Source organism: Chiloscyllium plagiosum, unplaced genomic scaffold (genome assembly GCF_037043375.1).
Source record: "Chiloscyllium plagiosum isolate Xiang-an unplaced genomic scaffold, Cpla_swu_hap1 HiC_scaffold_28, whole genome shotgun sequence".
In the NCBI taxonomy this organism is placed as follows: domain Eukaryota; kingdom Metazoa; phylum Chordata; class Chondrichthyes; order Orectolobiformes; family Hemiscylliidae; genus Chiloscyllium; species Chiloscyllium plagiosum.
In genome coordinates, this window is record NW_028270166.1 from 4,365,101 (window position 1) to 4,386,263 (window position 21,163).

Below are 21,163 nucleotides of genomic sequence, written 5' to 3' on the forward strand. Positions count from 1 at the left end.
TGTGTTTTGAATTCCATATTCCCATCTAGCCTCAATAACTCTTGATTGCCCAACTTAACCACATCTATCCACTGGTCTACAAAATATTCAATGACCCTGCCTCCATCACCATCTGAAGCAGAGGTCCAAAGTCTCTCAACCCTCCAAGATTCATTTCTTGCTGACCTGAATTTGTCTTGTATTAGGTTTGTATTGTGCTATATGCAGTTCAAAGTACGTTTGCAAACGTGTCTTGTGTATTGGGGGTCAGTTGGCTACATGGCCAGTTTGTGATGCAGAGTGACACCAACAGTGTGAGTTCAATTTCTGCACCAGCTAACATTATTATGAAGTATTCTCCTTCTCAACTTCTCCCCTTGTCTGAGGCATGGTGACTCAGGTTAAACCACCACCAGTTGTGTGTCTCTCTCCCACTCGTGAAAGAGCAGCCTTGTGGTCTGGTAAGACTGTGATGACTTTACCCTTTTGTGTAGTAATGACCTTAGTTTAGTCATGATACACTTACTGATAGATCTTGGCTATTCCAGAGACCTGAGCATATGTAATCTGTGCTGCACTGTTGGATATATCATGGACAATAAAGTAGAAGAGTTGCAATAGTTTATTAGACCAAATCGCGAATGACTGAAATGGCTTGGGCTTATGCCTTTGAAAAGGTTTATTGGCCGACTGAGTACAACACAGATTGAGCTGAAAGTTGCCATGTTTCAAGGGTTAGTTTAGAAGGGGTAATTACATAAATCAAGCTTATTTCTCAAAAAGAACAAGGTGTGGGATGATTTGATTGAATCCTGTAGAATTTTGAAAATAATCAATACGTCAATAGAAACTTTATATTTCTAGGGAATATAGCTTTAAAATCTCCTTTTGACCTATAGGACGGTGGGAGGTTAATGAGTGGAGACCCCATCAATGCTGGGGGATTTAGACCTGTACAGATTGCTAAAAGAAAAATGATTTGCATGGTGCAAAATGGAACAGAGCACAATAAGAAATTAAATAACTGGATGTGTATCACAACTGGGAATGGGTCAAGACAATATGTTAAGGTTTCCTATATATATGGGGTCGTTCAACATAGTGTCTACTGGGAGTTGTCGTTTCTGTGTACTTCCGTCTGTTGAGATCGGAAGTGGTTTTTGTCCCACCGGGACTACAACGCCCAGAATGCATAGTGGCTGTCCAATGGAATGGTTGGGTTACATCACGTGCCTCACCAGAAATGCCGTCAAACCGGCGCAGCTAAACTTGAAGGCAGAAGGACGGGTGTGATTGACGGGCACGCTATCCAGTGGATGTGCACGTTTTCGACACTAGTCGCTAGCCGACCAATGGGCGCCGGTAGCGGAGTAGGCGGGCCTGGCGTGGCAGGGGCAGCAGGTTTGTGTGAAGCGCAGAGTGATGCGGAGCTCGGGAAGATGGTGAGTGAAAGGGGGAGAGACAGAGAGAGTAGCGCGACCCCGGAGGCTGCAGACCGGGCCCACCCCTCCGCAGGACATCGACCGAATCGCGTCGACTCGGTGGCTCGGACAGAGCGCTGGGAAACCACGGAGAGGGCCGAGGGGAGCGTCCCCGGGCAGGGGGTGGGGGAGGGGAGATTGGGGGGGAGGGGATGAGGGTGTGTGTGGTTGGGGGGGGAGGGGATGAGGGTGTGTGGTTGGGGGGGGAGGGGATGAGGGTGTGTGTGTGGGGGGGAGGGGATGAGGGTGTGTGTGGGGGGGGAGGGGATGAGGGTGTGTGTGGGGGGGGGAGGGGATGAGGGTGTGTGTGGGGGGGGAGGGGATGAGGGTGTGTGGGGGGGGAGGGGATGAGGGTGTGTGGGGGGGGAGGGGATGAGGGTTAGGGTGTGTGTGGGGGGGAGGGGATGAGGGTGTGTGTGGGGGGGGGAGGGGATGAGGGTGTGTGTGGGGGGGGGGAGGGGATGAGGGTTAGGGTGTGTGTGGGGGGGAGGGGATGAGGGTGTGTGTGGGGGGGAGGGGATGAGGGTGTGTGTGGGGGGGGGGAGGGGATGAGGGTGTGTGTGGGGGGGGGAGGGGATGAGGGTGTGTGTGGGGGGGGGAGGGGATGAGGGTGTGTGGGGGGGGGAGGGGATGAGGGTGTGTGTGTGGGGGGGGAGGGGATGAGGGTGTGTGGGGGGGGGAGGGGATGAGGGTGTGTGTGGGGGGGGAGGGGATGAGGGTGTGTGGGGGGGGGGAGGGGATGAGGGTGTGTGGGGGGGGGGAGGGGATGAGGGTGTGTGGGGGGGGGAGGGGATGAGGGTGTGTGGGGGGGGGAGGGGATGAGGGTGTGTGTGGGGGGGGAGGGGATGAGGGTGTGTGGGGGGGGGGAGGGGATGAGGGTGTGTGTGGGGGGGGGAGGGGATGAGGGTGTGTGGGGGGGGAGGGGATGAGGGTTAGGGTGTGTGTGGGGGGGAGGGGATGAGGGTGTGTGTGGGGGGGGGAGGGGATGAGGGTGTGTGGGGGGGGAGGGGATGAGGGTTAGGGTGTGTGTGGGGGGGAGGGGATGAGGGTGTGTGTGGGGGGGGGAGGGGATGAGGGTGTGTGTGGGGGGGGGAGGGGATGAGGGTTAGGGTGTGTGTGGGGGGGAGGGGATGAGGGTGTGTGTGGGGGGGGGGAGGGGATGAGGGTGTGTGTGGGGGGGGGAGGGGATGAGGGTGTGTGTGGGGGGGGGAGGGGATGAGGGTGTGTGTGGGGGGGGAGGGGATGAGGGTGTGTGTGGGGGGGGGAGGGGATGAGGGTGTGTGTGTGGGGGGGGGAGGGGATGAGGGTGTGTGTGGGGGGGGGGGAGGGGATGAGGGTGTGTGTGGGGGGGGAGGGGATGAGGGTGTGTGTGGGGGGGGGAGGGGATGAGGGTGTGTGTGGGGGGGGAGGGGGTGAGGGTGTGTGTGGGGGGGGGAGGGGATGAGGGTGTGTGTGGGGGGGGGAGGGGATGAGGGTGTGTGTGGGGGGGGAGGGGATGAGGGTGTGTGTGGGGGGGGGAGGGGATGAGGGTGTGTGTGGGGGGGGGGAGGGGATGAGGGTTAGGGTGTGTGTGGGGGGGAGGGGATGAGGGTTAGGGTGTGTGTGGGGAGGAGGGGATGAGGGTGTGTGTGGGGGGGAGGGGATGAGGGTGTGTGTGGGGGGGGGAGGGGATGAGGGTGTGTGTGGGGGGGGGAGGGGATGAGGGTGTGTGTGGGGGGGGGAGGGGATGAGGGTGTGTGTGGGGGGGGGAGGGGATGAGGGTTAGGGTGTGTGTGGGGGGGAGGGGATGAGGGTGTGTGTGGGGGGGGGAGGGGATGAGGGTTAGGGTGTGTGTGGGGGGGAGGGGATGAGGGTGTGTGTGGGGGGGGGGCGGGGATGAGGGTGTGTGTGGGGGGGGGGAGGGGATGAGGGTTAGGGTGTGTGTGGGGGGGAGGGGATGAGGGTGTGTGTGGGGGGGAGGGGATGAGGGTGTGTGTGGGGGGGGGAGGGGATGAGGGTGTGTGTGGGGGGGGGAGGGGATGAGGGTGTGTGTGGGGGGGGGAGGGGATGAGGGTGTGTGTGTGGGGGGGGAGGGGATGAGGGTGTGTGGGGGGGGGAGGGGATGAGGGTGTGTGTGGGGGGGGAGGGGATGAGGGTGTGTGGGGGGGGGAGGGGATGAGGGTGTGTGGGGGGGGGAGGGGATGAGGGTGTGTGTGGGGGGGGAGGGGATGAGGGTGTGTGGGGGGGGGAGGGGATGAGGGTGTGTGTGGGGGGGGGAGGGGATGAGCGTGTGGGGGGGGGAGGGGATGAGCGTGTGTGGGGGGGGAGGGGATGAGGGTTAGGGCGTGTGTGGGGGGGGAGGGGATGAGGGTTAGGGTGTGTGTGGGGGGGAGGGGATGAGGGTGTGTGTGGGGGGGGAGGGGATGAGGGTGTGTGTGTGGGGGGGGAGGGGATGAGGGTGTGTGTGTGGGGGGGGAGGGGATGAGGGTGTGTGTGGGGGGGGAGGGGATGAGGGTGTGTGTGGGGGGGGGAGGGGATGAGGGTGTGTGTGGGGGGGGGAGGGGATGAGGGTGTGTGTGGGGGGGGGAGGGGATGAGGGTGTGTGTGTGTGGGGGGGGTAGGGGATGAGGGTGTGTGTGTGTGGGGGGGGGAGGGGATGAGGGTGTGTGTGTGTGGGGGGGGATGAGGGTGTGTGTGGGGGGGGATGAGGGTGTGTGTGGGGGGGGATGAGGGTGTGTGTGGGGGGGGATGAGGGTGTGTGTGGGGGGGGATGAGGGTGTGTGTGGGGGGGGAAATGGGAGTGTGGTGGGGGGTTGGGTGTGGTGGGGGGTTGGGTGTGGGCGTGTGGGTGGGGGGTCGATGGGCGTGTGTGGGTGGGGGGTTGGGTGTGGTGGGGTGTTGGGTGTGGGCGTGTGTGGGGGGGGAGGGGGTGGGCGTGTGTGGGGGGGAGGGGGTGGGCGTGTGTGGGGGGGAGGGGGTGGGCGTGTGTGGGGGGGGAGGGGATGGGCGTGTGTTGGGGGGGGATGAGGGTGTGTGTGGGGGGGGATGAGGGTGTGTGTGGGGGGGGATGAGGGTGTGTGTGGGGGCGGATGAGGGTGTGTTGGGGGGGGAAATGGGAGTGTGGTGGGGGGTTGGGTGTGGGCGTGTGGGTGGGGGGTCGATGGGCGTGTGGGTGGGGGGGGATGGGCGTGTGTGGGTGGGGGGTTGGGCGTGTGGGTGGGGGGGGATGGGCGTGTGTGGGTGGGGGGTTGGGCGTGTGGGTGGGGGGGGATGGGCGTGTGTGGGTGGGGGGTTGGGCGTGTGGGTGGGGGGGGATGGGCGTGTGTGGGTGGGGGGTTGGGTGTGGTGGGGGGTTGGGTGTGGGCGTGTGTGGGGGGGAGGGGGTGGGCGTGTCTGGGGGGGGAGGGGGTGGGCGTGTCTGGGGGGGGAGGGGGTGGGCGTGTCTGGGGGGGGAGGGGGTGGGCGTGTGTGGGGGGGGGAGATGAGGGTGTGTGTGGGGGGGGATGAGGGTGTGTGTGTGGGGGGGGATGAGGGTGTGTGTGGGGGGGGATGAGGGTGTGTGTGGGGGGGGATGAGGGTGTGTGTGGGGGGGGATGAGGGTGTGTGTGGGGGGGGATGAGGGTGTGTGTGGGGGGGGATGAGGGTGTGTGTGGGGGGGGATGAGGGTGTGTGTGGGGGGGGATGAGGGTGTGTGTGGGGGGGGATGAGGGTGTGTGTCGGGGGGGATGAGGGTGTGTGTGGGGGGGGATGAGGGTGTGTGTGTGGGGGGGGATGAGGGTGTGTGTGGGGGGGGGGATGAGGGTGTGTGTGGGGGGGGGGATGAGGGTGTGTGTGGGGGGGGGGATGAGGGTGTGTGTGGGGGGGGGGATGAGGGTGTGTGTGGGGGGGGATGAGGGTGTGTGTGGGGGGGGATGAGGGTGTGTGTGGGGGGGGATGAGGGTGTGTGTGGGGGGGGAAATGGGAGTGTGGTGGGGGGTTGGGTGTGGTGGGGGGTTGGGTGTGGGCGTGTGGGTGGGGGGTCGATGGGCGTGTGTGGGTGGGGGGTTGGGTGTGGTGGGGTGTTGGGTGTGGGCGTGTGTGGGGGGGGAGGGGGTGGGCGTGTGTGGGGGGGAGGGGGTGGGCGTGTGTGGGGGGGAGGGGGTGGGCGTGTGTGGGGGGGAGGGGGTGGGCGTGTGTGGGGGGGGAGGGGATGGGCGTGTGTTGGGGGGGATGAGGGTGTGTGTGGGGGGGGATGAGGGTGTGTGTGGGGGGGGATGAGGGTGTGTGTGGGGGCGGATGAGGGTGTGTTGGGGGGGGAAATGGGAGTGTGGTGGGGGGTTGGGTGTGGGCGTGTGGGTGGGGGGTCGATGGGCGTGTGGGTGGGGGGGGGATGGGCGTGTGTGGGTGGGGGGTTGGGCGTGTGGGTGGGGGGGGATGGGCGTGTGTGGGTGGGGGGTTGGGCGTGTGGGTGGGGGGGGATGGGCGTGTGTGGGTGGGGGGTTGGGCGTGTGGGTGGGGGGGGATGGGCGTGTGTGGGTGGGGGGTTGGGTGTGGTGGGGGGTTGGGTGTGGGCGTGTGTGGGGGGGAGGGGGTGGGCGTGTCTGGGGGGGGAGGGGGTGGGCGTGTCTGGGGGGGGAGGGGGTGGGCGTGTCTGGGGGGGGAGGGGGTGGGCGTGTGTGGGGGGGGGAGATGAGGGTGTGTGTGGGGGGGGATGAGGGTGTGTGTGGGGGGGGATGAGGGTGTGTGTGGGGGGGGATGAGGGTGTGTGTGGGGGGGGATGAGGGTGTGTGTGGGGGGGGATGAGGGTGTGTGTGGGGGGGGATGAGGGTGTGTGTGGGGGGGGATGAGGGTGTGTGTGGGGGGGGATGAGGGTGTGTGTGGGGGGGGATGAGGGTGTGTGTGGGGGGGGATGAGGGTGTGTGTGGGGGGGGATGAGGGTGTGTGTGGGGGGGGATGAGGGTGTGTGTGTGGGGGGGGATGAGGGTGTGTGTGTGGGGGGGGATGAGGGTGTGTGTGGGGGGGGAAATGGGAGTGTGGTGGGGGGTTGGGTGTGGTGGGGGGTTGGGTGTGGTGGGGGGTTGGGTGTGGGCGTGTGGGTGGGGGGTCGATGGGCGTGTGGGTGGGGGGGATGGGCGTGTGTGGGTGGGGGGTTGGGTGTGGTGGGGGGTTGGGTGTGGGCGTGTGTGGGGGGGGAGGGTGTGGGCGTGTGTGGGGGGGGAGGGTGTGGGCGTGTGTGGGGGGGGAGGGTGTGGGCGTGTGTGGGGGGGGAGGGTGTGGGCGTGTGTGGGGGGGGAGGGTGTGGGCGTGTGTGGGGGGGGAGGGTGTGGGCGTGTGTGGGGGGGGAGGGTGTGGGCGTGTGTGGGGGGGGAGGGTGTGGGCGTGTGTGGGGGGGGAGGGTGTGGGCGTGTGTGGGGGGGGAGGGTGTGGGCGTGTGTGGGGGGGGAGGGTGTGGGCGTGTGTGGGGGGGGAGGGGGTGGGCGTGTGTGGGGGGGGAGGGGGTGGGCGTGTGTGGGGGGGGAGGGGGTGGGCGTGTGTGGGGGGGGAGGGGGTGGGCGTGTGTGGGGGGGGAGGGGGTGGGCGTGTGGGGGGGGAGGGGGTGGGCGTGTGTGGGGGGGGAGGGGGTGGGCGTGTGTGGGGGGGGAGGGGGTGGGCGTGTGTGGGGGGGAGGGGGTGGGCGTGTGTGGGGGGGAGGGGATGGGCGTGTGTGGGGGGGGAGGGGATGGGCGTGTGTGGGGGGGGAGGGAATGGGCGTGTGTGGGGGGGGAGGGGATGGGCGTGTGTGGGGGGGGAGGGGATGGGCGTGTGTGGGGGGGGGATGAGGGTGTGTGTGGGGGCGGATGAGGGTGTGTTGGGGGGGAAATGGGAGTGTGGTGGGGGGTTGGGTGTGGTGGGGGGTTGGGTGTGGGCGTGTGGGTGGGGGGTCGATGGGCGTGTGGGTGGGGGGGGATGGGCGTGTGGGTGGGGGGGGATGGGCGTGTGGGTGGGGGGGGATGGGCGTGTGGGTGGGGGGGGATGGGCGTGTGGGTGGGGGGGGATGGGCGTGTGGGTGGGGGGGGATGGGCGTGTGGGTGGGGGGGGATGGGCGTGTGGGTGGGGGGGGATGGGCGTGTGGGTGGGGGGGATGGGCGTGTGTGGGTGGGGGGTTGGGTGTGGTGGGGGGTTGGGTGTGGGCGTGTGCGTGTGTGGGGGGGGTGGGTGTGGGCGTGTGTGGGGGGGGTGGGTGTGGGCGTGTGTGGGGGGGTGGGTGTGGGCGTGTGTGGGGGGGGTGGGTGTGGGCGTGTGTGGGGGGGGTGGGTGTGGGCGTGTGTGGGGGGGGAGGGTGTGGGCGTGTGTGGGGGGGGAGGGTGTGGGCGTGTGGGGGGGGAGGGTGTGGGCGTGTGTGGGGGGGGAGGGTGTGGGCGTGTGTGGGGGGGAGGGTGTGGGCGTGTGTGGGGGGGGAGGGTGTGGGCGTGTGTGGGGGGGGAGGGTGTGGGCGTGTGTGGGGGGGAGGGTGTGGGCGTGTGTGGGGGGGGAGGGGGTGGGCGTGTGTGGGGGGGGAGGGGGTGGGCGTGTGTGGGGGGGGAGTGGGTGGGCGTGTGTGGGGGGGGAGGGGGTGGGCGTGTGTGGGGGGGAGGGGATGGGCGTGTGTGGGGGGGGAGGGGATGGGCGTGTGTGCGGGGGGAGGGGATGGGCGTGTGTGGGGGGGGAGGGGATGGGCGTGTGTGGGGGGGAGGGGATGGGCGTGTGTGGGGGGGGATGAGGGTGTGTGTGGGGGGGGATGAGGGTGTGTGTGGGGGCGGATGAGGGTGTGTTGGGGGGGGAAATGGGAGTGTGGTGGGGGGTTGGGTGTGGTGGGGGGTTGGGTGTGGGCGTGTGGGTGGGGGGTCGATGGGCGTGTGGGTGGGGGGGGATGGGCGTGTGGGTGGGGGGGGATGGGCGTGTGGGTGGGGGGGGATGGGCGTGTGGGTGGGGGGGGATGGGCGTGTGGGTGGGGGGGGATGGGCGTGTGGGTGGGGGGGGATGGGCGTGTGGGTGGGGGGGATGGGCGTGTGTGGGTGGGGGGTTGGGTGTGGTGGGGGGTTGGGTGTGGGCGTGTGCGTGTGTGGGGGGGGTGGGTGTGGGCGTGTGTGGGGGGGGTGGGTGTGGGCGTGTGTGGGGGGGGTGGGTGTGGGCGTGTGTGGGGGGGGTGGGTGTGGGGGGGGTGGGTGTGGGCGTGTGTGGGGGGGGTGGGTGTGGGCGTGTGTGGGGGGGGTGGGTGTGGGCGTGTGTGGGGGGGGTGGGTGTGGGCGTGTGTGGGGGGGGTGGGTGTGGGCGTGTGTGGGGGGGGTGGGTGTGGGCGTGTGTGGGGGGGGAGGGTGTGGGCGTGTGTGGGGGGGGAGGGTGTGGGCGTGTGTGGGGGGGGAGGGGGTGGGCGTGTGTGGGGGGGGGGGTGGGCGTGTGTGGGGGGGGAGGGGGTGGGCGGGGGGATGAGGGTGTGTGTGGGGGGGGATGAGGGTGTGTGTGGGGGGGGATGAGGGTGTGTGTGGGGGGGGGATGAGGGTGTGTGTGGGGGGGGATGAGGGTGTGTGTGGGGGGGGATGAGGGTGTGTGTGGGGGGGGATGAGGGTGTGTGTGGGGGGGGATGAGGGTGTGTGTGGGGGGGGAAATGGGAGTGTGGTGGGGGGTTGGGTGTGGTGGGGGGTTGGGTGTGGGCGTGTGGGTGGGGGGTCGATGGGCGTGTGGGTGGGGGGTCGATGGGCGTGTGGGTGGGGGGTCGATGGGCGTGTGGGTGGGGGGTCGATGGGCGTGTGGGTGGGGGGTCGATGGGCGTGTGGGTGGGGGGTCGATGGGCGTGTGTGGGTGGGGGGGATGGGCGTGTGTGGGTGGGGGGTTGGGTGTGGTGGGGGGTTGGGTGTGGTGGGGGGTTGGGTGTGGGCGTGTGTGGGGGGGGAGGGGGTGGGCGTGTGTGGGGGGGGAGGGGATGGGCGTGTGTGGGGGGGGAGGGGATGGGCGTGTGTGGGGGGGGAGGGGATGGGCGTGTGTGGGGGGGGAGGGGATGGGCGTGTGTGGGGGGGAGGGGATGGGCGTGTGTGGGGGGGGGAGGGGATGGGCGTGTGTGGGGGGGGGAGGGGATGGGCGTGTGTGGGGGGGGGAGGGGATGGGCGTGTGTGGGGGGGTGAGGGGATGGGCGTGTGTGGGGGGTGAGGGGATGGGCGTGTGTGGGGGGGGAGGGGATGGGCGTGTGTGGGGGGGGAGGGGATGGGCGTGTGTGTGGGGGGGGAGGGGATGGGCGTGTGTGGGGGGGGAGGGGATGGGCGTGTGTGGGGGGGGGAGGGGATGGGCGTGTGTGGGGGGGGGAGGGGATGGGGGTGTGTGGGGGGGGGAGGGGATGGGCGTGTGTGGGGGGGGAGGGGATGGGCGTGTGGGGGGGGGATGGGCGTGTGGGGGGGGCAGAGGATGTGCGTGTGGGGGGGGGATGGGATGGGCGTGTGGGGGGGGGGAGGGGATGGGCGTGTGGGGGGGGGGATGGGCGTGTGGGGGGGGGGTGTCCGTGTTGGGGGGGGGATGGGCGTGTTGGGGGGGGGATGGGCGTGTTGGGGGGGGATGGGCGTGTTGGGGGGGGGATGGGCGTGTGTGGGGGTGGAGGGGGGGTGGGCGTGTGTGGGGGTGGGGGGGATGGGCGTGTGTGGGGGGGGGGGAGGGGATGGGCGTGTGTGGGGGGGGAGGGGATGGGCGTGTGGTGGTGGGGTGATGGGTGTGTGTGTGGTGGGGGATGGGGTAGGGGTGTGGGGGGTGGGGGTAGTGGGGTGGGGGTGGGTGTAGTGGGGGTAGGGGGGATGGGCGTGTGTTTGGTGGGGGGGTGGGCGTGGGGGGGATGGGGGTAGTGGGGTGGGGGTGGGTGTAGTGAGGGTAGGGGGGGTGGGGGTTGGGGGGGGTGGGGATGGGGGTTGGGGGGTGGGGGTAGTGGGAATGGGGGTGGGGGTAGGGGGGGTGGGGGTTGGGGGGTGGGGGTAGTGGGGATGGGGGTGGGGGTAGTGGGGATGGGGGTGGGGGTTGGGAGGTGGGGGTAGGGGGATGGGGGTAGTGGGATGGGGGTAGTGGGGATGGGTGTGGGGGTGGGGGTAGGGGGGTGGGGGTAGTGGGGATGGGTGTGGGGGTGGGGCTAGTGGGGGTGGGGCTAGTGGGGGTGGGGCTAGTGGGGGTGGGGCTAGTGGGGGTGGGGGTCGTGGGGATGGGGATCGTGGGGATGGGGGTCGTGGGGATGGGGATCGTGGGGATGGGGGTGGGGGTAGGGGGGATGGGGATGGGGGTAGTGGGGGTCGGGGTAGTGGGGGTGGGCGTGGGTGTAGTGGGGATGGGGGTTGGGGGGTGGGGGTAGTGGGGGTGGGGGTAGTGGGGATGGGGGTGGGGGTAGTGGGGGTGGGGGTAGTGGGGATGGGGGTGGGGGTAGTGGGGGTGGGGGTAGTGGGGATGGGGAGAGGGGGGTGGGTGGGGGGGGTGTAGGGGTGGGGAGAGGGGGGTGGGTGGGGGGGGTGTAGGGGTGGGGAGAGGGGGGTGGGAGGGGAGAGGGGGGTGGGTGGGGGGGGTGTAGGGGGAGGGGAGAGGGGGGTGTAGGGGAGAGGGTAGGGGGGTATGGAAGAGGGGTATGGGGCTAGGGGAGTGAGGGTAGGGGGGTATGGAAGAGCGGTGTGGGGGTGGGGGTATGGGAGAGGGGTGTGGGGCTTGTGGGGGTGGGGTATGGGAGAGGGGTGTGGGGCTGGGGGGGGTGGGGGTAGGGGGGTGAGGGTGTGGGGGTAGGGGGGTGAGGGTATGGGAGAGGGGTGTGGGGCTAGGGGGGGTGGGGGTATTGGAAAAGGGGATGGGGATATGGGGGAGGTGGTTGAGGGTGGGGGGTAGGGGTTGGAGAGAGGACTGGGGTGGGGTGTAGGGGGAAGCTTTTTTTCCACCGTTTGGGAAGCATGATGTGAACTGTAGACTTCTTATTTGTATCCAATTATAGGCAGACTTCTTGAAGGGATTGCCAGTCTATAATGAAAGCAACTTCAGTCGATTTCATGCAGATTCAGTTTGTAAAGCTTCGGTGAGTGCATATCAAAGTCTGAGATTCATCACTAACGTGTCTTTATTATTGTCATCAAAGTACGTAAAGGGAAACCTGTTTTGAATCTGTGAACTGGAAATTGTGAACTAAAGAAATATTTTGGAATATGGATAACAGTTTGTGTTAAATGGAAAACCTGGAAGTTAATTGCAGGTTGGTTCCTGATTAAAAGGTTCTGCAGATGCTTCAGTACTGTGCCTGGGTTATGTTTAAGCAGATAACAGAAGTTGGCTATTGATGAGGTCAGTACCCGTGAATTGGTTCCAGCAAGTCTTGGGGGGAAAAAAACTTGCTGAAGCAGGCAGCAGGCTTTCAGTGATAACTGGGACATCATGCAGGAGACTGACTTTTGACTTCTGTCAGGGAGTGGTCAAAGTTTGAATTAGGTTTTGGATTATGTTTCTTTGAGAAGGAATCTGGCTGTTGATGCTGCAGCAATGTATTGCAGGCCACTAATAGTGCTCTGCCAATGCTTTTGGTTGCATTTACCTTTTTACTCAAGTCCATTTGGATTGCGCCGTATACCTCAGCACAGAGGTGGTATGTTTAGCACCCAGGTGCAGAGGTTGTTCAATGACCCCTTGTCAGTTGCTGGGAAATATCCTAAGTCATTCGTAGTAGTTACAGATACTCCGTCCTTGACTCGGAAAACTTGAGTGAATATGGTTCAATGTGTGCCCCACCCTAACATCTGTGCACACCAAACCCAGGATCAGAAAAAAAAACCTGATTAAAGAGAAGAATTTCAACAAATATTTTAGAGGAGGAGAGAGATGGAGATGCTTAGGGAATTCCACAGCTGAGGACATGGCCACAAATGGTGGAGCAATGGAAATTGGAAATGTGTGCAATGGATAAGAGTTTGAGCAGTGCGGAGAACCAGACTTGGGGGCTGATTACAAAGATAATCAGGGGCAAGGCCATTGAGCGATTTGAGCATGGAATTTTGAAGTTGAAAGCTTTGGAGAACAGTCAGTGAAAACAGTAATGATGAGTGAGTGAATATTGTGTAAGTCAGAATCTGGGTGGTTATGGAGGGCTAAAAACTTGCTCAGAGTGCAGTGGAACAGACAAACCTGGAAGCAACAAAACTGTGGGTGAGGACTTCAACATCATGAGCTGAAATAAGTGAGAGGTCAATAGGAGTTGGGATAGCTGATGTTGGCAATACATTAGGCGAGGGTCTGGTCAATAATAGCCTACGCATAATTACAATTTTGTGGCATAGCCATTGAGGGTGGGTGTACCAATCAGGATCCATTAAGTAATGACAAAGCCCAGGGTTATTGAGTCAGGCAGAAAAGTGGAGTTGGGACCAAACTTGGATCAGCCATGATTTTATTAAATGTTAGACCAGGCTCTCACTGCTGTGTAGACTGTCTCCAGCTCCTAATTTGTATGTAAACAATAGCTTCATATTTTTAGGGGTCCATGATAAAGGTTGAATTACTAGTGGGTGTGTTACACCCAGCAATGGATGTAGCCTTAATGACTGAATGTTTACTGGATTATCGTAGTTGATGGCCAGGGAAAATAACTTACCTTAAGAGCTTTAAATCAGTGAATTTTTAAAGTACAAAATTTTTTTTGGTTTGCAGAATAGACGACCATCTGTGTACCTCCCAACGCGCGAATACCCATCCGAACAGAGTGAGTGTTTGAAGTTTTGCTTTTTCAGTAAAATGGATCTTCCAGCAATGGTAGAGCACTGAATGAATAGATTTGATTTGTTCCCGATTCTCCTAGCTGGTAATGGTGTGTTCTGTGTGGTCTCTCCTGGGTCAGAGCTACAACCACCTCCTCTTGATGAGTGAAGCTCCTGGCCTTTGTCTCACTCTGCCTCAGCTTATATACTGTTACACCAATCACTATATGGTGTCTTCATTTTTACTGGTGCACCCTTGGGTTTGTGCAATGACCCTGTGCTAACCCTGTCCGTGGCCTTTGGTTGAAACTCACTTTGTGTGTAAGAGCCTCGCAGCCAGCAATCTTCACCCCAACACACTCAGCTGGATCTGAACCTGGATTCAATACTGTAAATCCTGCATTGACCCCACACGAACTGCTTGTCTTATTTGGCACAGTTATCACTCCAGGAGAAAGTGAGGTCTGCAGATGCTGGAGATCAGAGCTGAAAATGTGTTGCTGGAACAGCGCAGCAGGTCAGGCAGCATCCAGGGAACAGGAGAATCGACGTTTCGGCATAAGCCCTCCTTCAGGAAGTTATCACCCCAGGCTTATTCCATTAAACTGTTTATAGATGACCAATAAATCTTTGTTTTTCATTTTACACAGTCATTGTAACAGAAAAGACCAATATATTGCTTCGATACCTCCATCAACAATGGGACAAAAAGGTAAGCTGGCTGACAGTTGTTGGGTAAGAGGTTTGAATTTTAGGTGCTGGGTAGGATATCTAAGACAGCTTTGATGTATGAATGGATGCCAGTACAGTGGTTGGAAATTTGCTGCATTATTGGTTGTCATATGAGGGCCTGAGGCATTGGGTGAAAGATGTTCCCTGTGTGGTGGAGTTCCCTCTGAGAAGGAGTTGATTGATTTCTGTTAAAACACAGAAAGGGGAACTTCCTGTGAATTGAGACAAGTAGATGAGTGGGAATATATTGGGGGTTGCTGGGAAAAGCCAGAATTTAACTGAAGATTTCACAAATTATTTATCTTCCTGCGTGAATCCACACCAACATTGGGATTCCAAAAGTTCCATAAATCATAAAATCACCCTTATTGGTAACCTCACAGCTAAGACCCAAGCCATTTCTTCACTGTGCAGACTTCAGATAGGATGCATCAAAGTCATCCTGTGGGATAACAGCTACTCTGATCAGATCATTTCTCGCTACATATCATGAAAGCTCATGAAAAGCCCTAACATGGTCATTCTCAGTCCTGAAAAGTTCTTCCTCAGTTTATCCTGGAAGGGTAAGGCATCTCAACAATTTGAGCAACAGGTGAAGTTGCTGTTTCATGCTCCTACTATGCAGTAGCGACAGGAGTGAAGTTTGCCACTAACAAGATGTTGTTAAACAAAACAACATTCAACCTAAATCTCACATAAATAACGTAGTATATGAATTTCAGTACCAGTGTTTTGCAAGATATGTAGACAACCCAGAGACTGGTGAATCATATTAAACTGCATGTGCCTTTAACAATTCATTACAAACCAACCTGAACTTTCAGCATAATGTCCACCAATAGATGTGATTCTGCAATGGGACAACATTTGTTGAATAATGCTAAATGCATGAAGTCATCCTGACAATTATTCAGCTTAGGATGGTCAGTTCATAGAATCATAGAGATGTACAGCATGGAAACAGACCCTTCAGTCCAACCCGTCCATGCCGACCAGATTTCTCAACCCAATCTAGTCCCACCTGATAGTACCCGGCCCATATCCATCCAAACCCTTCTTATTCATATACCCATCCAAATGTCTCTTAAATGTTGCAATTGTACCAGCCTGAATCACTTCCTCTGGCAGCTCATTCCATACCCGTACCACCCTCTGTGTGAAAAAGTTGCCTGTTAGGTCTCTTTTATATCTTTGCCCTCTTACCCTAAACCTAGGGCAAGACTTTGTCTATTTACCCTATCCATGCCCAGTTGAGCCTGCAGTGTGGCTCACTTGTAGTAATATACAAGACCCTGTAATTTTCAGACAGAATGTATACGTGCACTGTGCCTATTTCAGCACAACAAAATAGGTGACACTCGTTTGCAGATTCATTTCTCGAGGTAATACCTTGAACAAATAGTCAACCTGTCTGGTATTAAATTTAACCAAAACCTGACAGTTAACCTGTCAATCCACATTAATAGGTGCATTTTGCATGGCAGCACCTCCATCAATCCATGTCCATGTGCCAGCCATTTAGTACCTTCCTCTCATTCAGGATAAATGTTGGTTTCCCATTACATTGATATTCGTGTGAATTAGTATAGAGAAAGAATTGACTTGCTGTTGTGACTAGGGGTGAGTGCATCCTGTTATTCTGCTGGGCAGCCCTGCCCATTTACACTAACGAGTGCTGCACCGTATTGAACCTCGGAGGTGTTATCTTTCTTCCTCCTTTCCTTCCTTATAGAACGCAGCGAAGAAAAGGGACCAAGAGCAAGTGGATGTTGAAGGCGAGAGTTCGGCCCCACCATGCAAAATTGCCCGCACAGACAGTCAGGACATGATTGAAGACACTTAATCCTCTGTTCACAAGACGCAAGTGCTTCCCTTCTCATCATGCAATGTCTTACAGTCTCTCCACCATGCAGCCCTTCATTTGTATATCATAGGAGCACCTTTATTTATTTGCGTGTAATTTATGGTCTGGGTGAGGAAGGGAGGGAGAAGGGGCAAGTGAAACCAGCAAAAGCCCTCTGCAGTGTCTAGTCACAATCAGCGATTGTCCAGACTGCTCAAGGGTTTTAGAGGTTTCTGAGGCAAAGGCTGTGTTGGTATAGCTCAGAGTCTGATTAAAAAGTGTGTAGGAGTCAGAGCCTCAAAGTGTTGAATGCAGTGGTCCTGAAGTGCAACTCGAACACAACTATACTGCCCACAGTATTTACACTCAGATCTTCCTAATTTTTGACATGTATCTATCACTGTCATTAACCTTATACTCCAACAGGTTTGTAGTTCAGGTCATTGTGTAGTATAGTGCAGTCTTTGGAAATTGACAGATATGCCTATGTCAGAGTTAATAATTTGAGCAAATTATTACCCAAAAGCAAAACCCAATCCTTTGAGTAGCTGCGTTTGGTTGTTAAGATTCCACTCCCTCCTTTCCCACCTCCCACACTCATTCCTGGAATGAGAGATGGGCAGTGATTGAACTGACAAACCCTAGGTTAGACTTTGGCTTGTAGCAGGACGTGGCAAGATTAGTATGACAATCTCTGAACCCGTCTGGTGGGTAGAGCCTGACGGAAGGGGTTGGAAGTGGGTTATTCACACCAGAGCTCCTGAAACTGTTGGCATTTGAACTATATGCTGACCTTGTGTGCCATTTGGTTTTATGATTAGTTTTTATTTTAAGGGAAGCCATATTGTATGGGTTTGTTTCTTTTTAAAATAAATGTTTTCTGACGTTCCAAGAGTTATCGTTGCAAGTGCTGGAAAATTGTTGATTAAAATTCTCAAGGTGTGAAGAAACTTGGTGCAAGAAAAACCTCAGGGCAGGTAACAATTCAACCCTGAAATCATGTTATAGCTGTTCTCTGCCTTGTATAGTGTTAATTTGTCCACTGTTTTAATGCAGGCATTGAACTTCTTATGCTGGGTGTGACATGACAGGTGCAGTCTAGCTTATGACTGCATTAAGTTGTTCCAGTGTTAACCTCATAAACCACATGCTAAAACTGCCTCTGTTGGATGAACTTTTCTAAGAAATCTTTTTGGTTATGCTTGCATATTGGCAGAGAAAAATTAATCTCATTTGCACTACATCACCATGGAAACCTGACTTCAAAGAGCAGTGTCTGCTTAATTGAGTTGCCTTTTTCAGAAGAAATGTATTCCAGTGCTTTTTTAAGATGAAACCATAGTGTGCTTGATGTGACTGGAGTGGGTCTGGGAATGTACAGCATAGTGGAAAGAGGAAACTGGGTTTTGCTGTTGGTTTGATGAGCATTGTTACATGGTGCATGATGCCTGTGCCATGTATATTGCTAATTGCTCCTTGTTGACAGATGAAAATTGGGATAGATGAGCAATTGGTTTCAGTTCCAGTAGCATTAGACCTTTAAACCCATACAGTGTCCAGCTTTACTAAGGTGGTGCTTTCTCAGGGCCTCTGGGATCTTTTGTTGTGAATGTGTGTCTCTGCTTCCACCTAAATTTTAATTCATCTTCAGTGTTAAATTGTCCATTGCCATTGCTAGCAGGTTGAAGTGTGATTGGAGGGTCCCTAAAACTGTTCCTCTTGCTGGTAATAGAATACTTCAGGGCTGTGATAACTTTTAAGTAGTACTCGTTTTTTTAAATTAAAAATAATGGAAGTCGAGTGACTGATTACCAGGGAAAGTGGACAGTGATATGTTGCTTAGAGGGAAATTGTGTTTGCCAGTTCATTTCTTCCATTATTCCTGCTCCTGTGATGGTCTCTTGTGTTTCTCCATGTTTTGGCTTCCAAAGGAGTCATGATGTCATTTTGGGATGGTGGTGTTATTTTTAATGATAAATACATTGAGGACTACTCTGCTCCCTGTGTGAGCTGGATCTTTCAATCAGAGTAGAGGCTGCACTTTGCAATGCTTTGGCTTATCACTCCTTTAAAACTTGGCCTTAGTGAAGGGCCTTACTTTCAGCCCCAACTGGTGCTCTGACCTTGGGTCTTGAAGGATAGTGGAGTTTGTTTCCCAATGTACAGAGCCTTGATTTGGGAGTGGGGAAGGAAATAGTGCTATGATTCATTAGTAGATAAAGTTATGCTGAGCTCTTGCAGCTAAGATCATGCAGGCTTTATTGAAAAACTGCAACTGTTTCAACATTTCTGACATGACTACCCTGATTCCTGAACAGATGTACTGGACCCTGATCCATCATAACAACCCCATCTCCCCAAAAGTTCCCCTTCTTGGGTTTTTAACAATAAAATATGGATGAAGATGGAAAGTGTGCAGACTGGAGACCTGATTGAATCTGATGGTCTTCCTCCTGTCAAACTGTGGAGGGAAAGGCTAGTATTGTGTGAGGGGTTACATGGACCTGATCTCAGCTGTGGGCTCGAGTTTTTCATTCAGATTTGTGCAGTTAATAACTTTATGAATTTATCTCCTGCAGTAGCATTTCTGTGCATTACAATTACTGTGCTTCAGAAGCACTTCACTTAGTTGTAGGGAAAGGTGCTAGAGAAATGCAAATCTTTTCAAAGCAAATCAGTTAAAAGTCTACCTGTTGCTTCAGTAACTCTGGATGTATTTCTTTTGTCATTGATACTTTGTTTCTGCACCTACAAGTGAGCTGACATTATCTGCCTTCACTATCAAGCATTTGACTCGCTTACAAATCCATAATACCCAAATGCACTTAATTCAACACTGAATTAGTGGCCTTTTTCTCGTTGCCTACCAGAGAAGTACATGGGTTGGAAGAGTGGGTGGGTAGTAGGAAAAAATGTGGTTGTATCATACAGGACAGAGAGGAGGTCAGGTTGTTCCTTGTGTAGGGAGCTGTCATTGACATCTTGATTCAGGGTCAAAATGAAGAGTACAGTAGAACTTCCTGATCGGGTTACGCATTGAAGTGACCTGTCCTACTGTCCCGTCAAGGCTGAGAAATTCACTACATTTCTGAATTTCTGCTTTTGAGCCTTCCTTAAATCCCTGTCCTTTTGCAAGTGGTAATTTGCCAAAACTGATTACAGGATCCTGTGTCAGTGTAGCTCATGTGAGGGTGCAGGGTTCGGCGTTCATATGTCAGTTTTGCCAGAAATGAGTTGTGCTTCAGTATGCCATTAGAACCGAGTCTCACCTGATGGAGTTAAGGATAGCAATAGTCCTGGTCTGGTGAGCAGGGAAATCCAGCAAGGACCTGCCCCTTACTGGAGTGCAGCATGACCTGTTGCATGATGTTATGGTCCTGCAATGTGGAGAGATCGAGTGTGGCTCATTGCATTCTCCCATCGCAGCCTCCTGTTTCCACAAGGTGAATCACTCTGTCCCTTTTATCTGAACATTTTCAATATTTCAGGCAAACTGCTTGTGATACTCCTAGGCAGCACAATTTGCATGAATCTTATAGTGCTGTTTGTGTTAGTTCTAACCACCCTCTTTCCTCCCACCCTTTCTCTGCCCCTCCCATTTCTCTTAACCTGGCAGCAGTTAAGATTCTACCAGACTCTGAGTGTAACTGTTTACCACTAGCAGTCATTGCTGTTATATGGATGACACCACACTCCCATTTCCCTGCAAATCGTCATAGAACAATGAACGTTTGCCCCCTTGGACCTTGAAGAAAAATATTTGAACTCCCAAAGTTTGAATCCAGGCACTAGGATCATGAACTTTGGTCAGCTTGTCTTATTTTTAAAAAGGATCTTAAGCACTGTCTTCCCAGCTCCCCGCAAGTAAAATGACACTACGGTGAGTCTCGGCTCTCTGTTTGAGTATGTTCTGCAGTGGAGTCCCCTGAAGGCTATGAAGCTGGTTTGCATTCACAGCTCCAGCCCTTGTTAAATAATATTGTCAATCACAATCTCTGTTCCCTCGACCACCACCTTGCTCTGCATGAATTCCATGAGCTGCTACCAATCAATAGCTGGCTTTTATTGGATTTTTAAAAATAAATAAAATGTCACAGAAAACTTGTAATAAAGGTGTTTATAAATGTGAAGAATGTATATTTTCTTTTTTTTGTAATACTCAGCCCAGATCAGTGTGATTACTGAGCTGATCAGATCAGAGCGCATTTCAGTCTTGATAACAGGTTGTGAACTGAAAAGGGACAATATTCCTGGACTGTTAAACTTCAAGACCTGAATTGGATGGGTTTTGCTGTTTTCTATTTCCTGTAACAACTACTTGCACCCCTGTAGTTGGAAGCATTGACTCCTGCTCTGGGGATGTGTCTGATCTTGCAACTATCCTGCATTGTCAAGGGATTGGGGGAAATCATGGTTTTATCCTGATCCTGTTCTTACTGGGCATCCTGCTCAGGCCTTTGCTGTGCACCCTTCGAACATGATTATTTTCTGATTCGCATTACTGCAGCAGTCCACTCAAAACCAGGAATAATTCCCAAGCAGAAGGAAGTGACCGATTTAGTATTGGCCCTGGTGGGAAGGAGCTGTTGGGAGAGTGGGGCAATATCATGTGTGTGAAACTCAGTTGGCTGCTTGTTTTGTGTGTATTGCCAAAGTAATCTCTAATTATCCATTGTCTGAGCCGGGGTGGGGGGGTTCAATTCAGGATCCCAGAGTTGGAAATACCTCCCTGGATAAATCTTTTCCTTTCTGTTATGCAATTTAAATTTTATTCTTTGTAATTATTCAGTTCCTGGTTAACTTTCCTTGCATTACATTGATCATTGCTTTCTTGCAGTGAATAACTGGTATGGCATGGCCTCTTTTGGGTATTGCAGTGGGCAATCTTTGGGAGGGTGTCTTTCTTTATTGTGGGGGTGGCATGGGTGGGGGCTGCTGTGATTGACCAACAGGGCCTCACCTGGACTCACTGGATATTCTAATCTTAACTCTTCTCAAAAATAGCACAGGACTAGTGATGTGAAACCAATTTTAGCTGCTCGTTCACTGCATTTTTGCTGTCAGCTCCAACTAATGCTGAGGATTTAGCCTGGATGCTGTCCTTTGTATAGCTGAGAAGCAGAAGGTGATATTTGAGGCGGGGGTGTTTGGAGGTGGTCGGGGGAGGTGTGTTGCCATAATAGGGTTCCTCATGTTCCCCTTTGAAGTAGAACAGTGAATGGTATAAGATATGGGCTTGATGAGATCACAGTCAGTAATTACCCTGATCTGGTGTACGTTGCTCTCTGAATTTGTACAAATTTTTTTGAGCTTTCTATTGTGGATTTAGCAAACAAAAGCTGATGTAACTTCTAGATGCAAATTAAAATATTTTGACAAATACCATCACCTGTTTATATTTATCTTTAAATTCATTTGTTGTATCTTAAATCATTGTTATATCTTGATCTCCCACTTGCTGTGTG

General features: G+C 56.4%; 1 protein-coding gene across 1 annotated transcript; it reads left to right on the plus strand.

The window, feature by feature from the left end:
- The first annotated feature begins 1,190 nt into the window (after positions 1-1,190).
- Positions 1,191-21,083, plus strand: dda1 (DET1 and DDB1 associated 1). Its single transcript, XM_087975840.1, has 5 exons — positions 1,191-1,421; positions 11,377-11,457; positions 13,077-13,128; positions 13,774-13,835; positions 15,588-21,083. The coding sequence occupies exons 1-5, from the start codon at positions 1,191-1,193 to the stop codon at positions 15,696-15,698; spliced, it is 537 nt and encodes a 178-aa protein (XP_087831966.1). The 3' UTR covers positions 15,699-21,083.
- The last annotated feature ends 80 nt before the right edge of the window (positions 21,084-21,163 follow it).

Excerpts from the sequence above, each read along its gene's own strand:
- dda1 (XM_087975840.1), top strand. The coding sequence starts at position 1,191 with ATGGTTGGGTTACATCACGTGCCTCACCAGAAATGCCGTCAAACCGGC. Across the intron at positions 1,422-11,376 it reads ATGCGGAGCTCGGGAAGATG|GCAGACTTCTTGAAGGGATT; the intron begins GTGAGTGAAAGG and ends ATCCAATTATAG. Across the intron at positions 11,458-13,076 it reads ATTCAGTTTGTAAAGCTTCG|AATAGACGACCATCTGTGTA; the intron begins GTGAGTGCATAT and ends TTTGGTTTGCAG.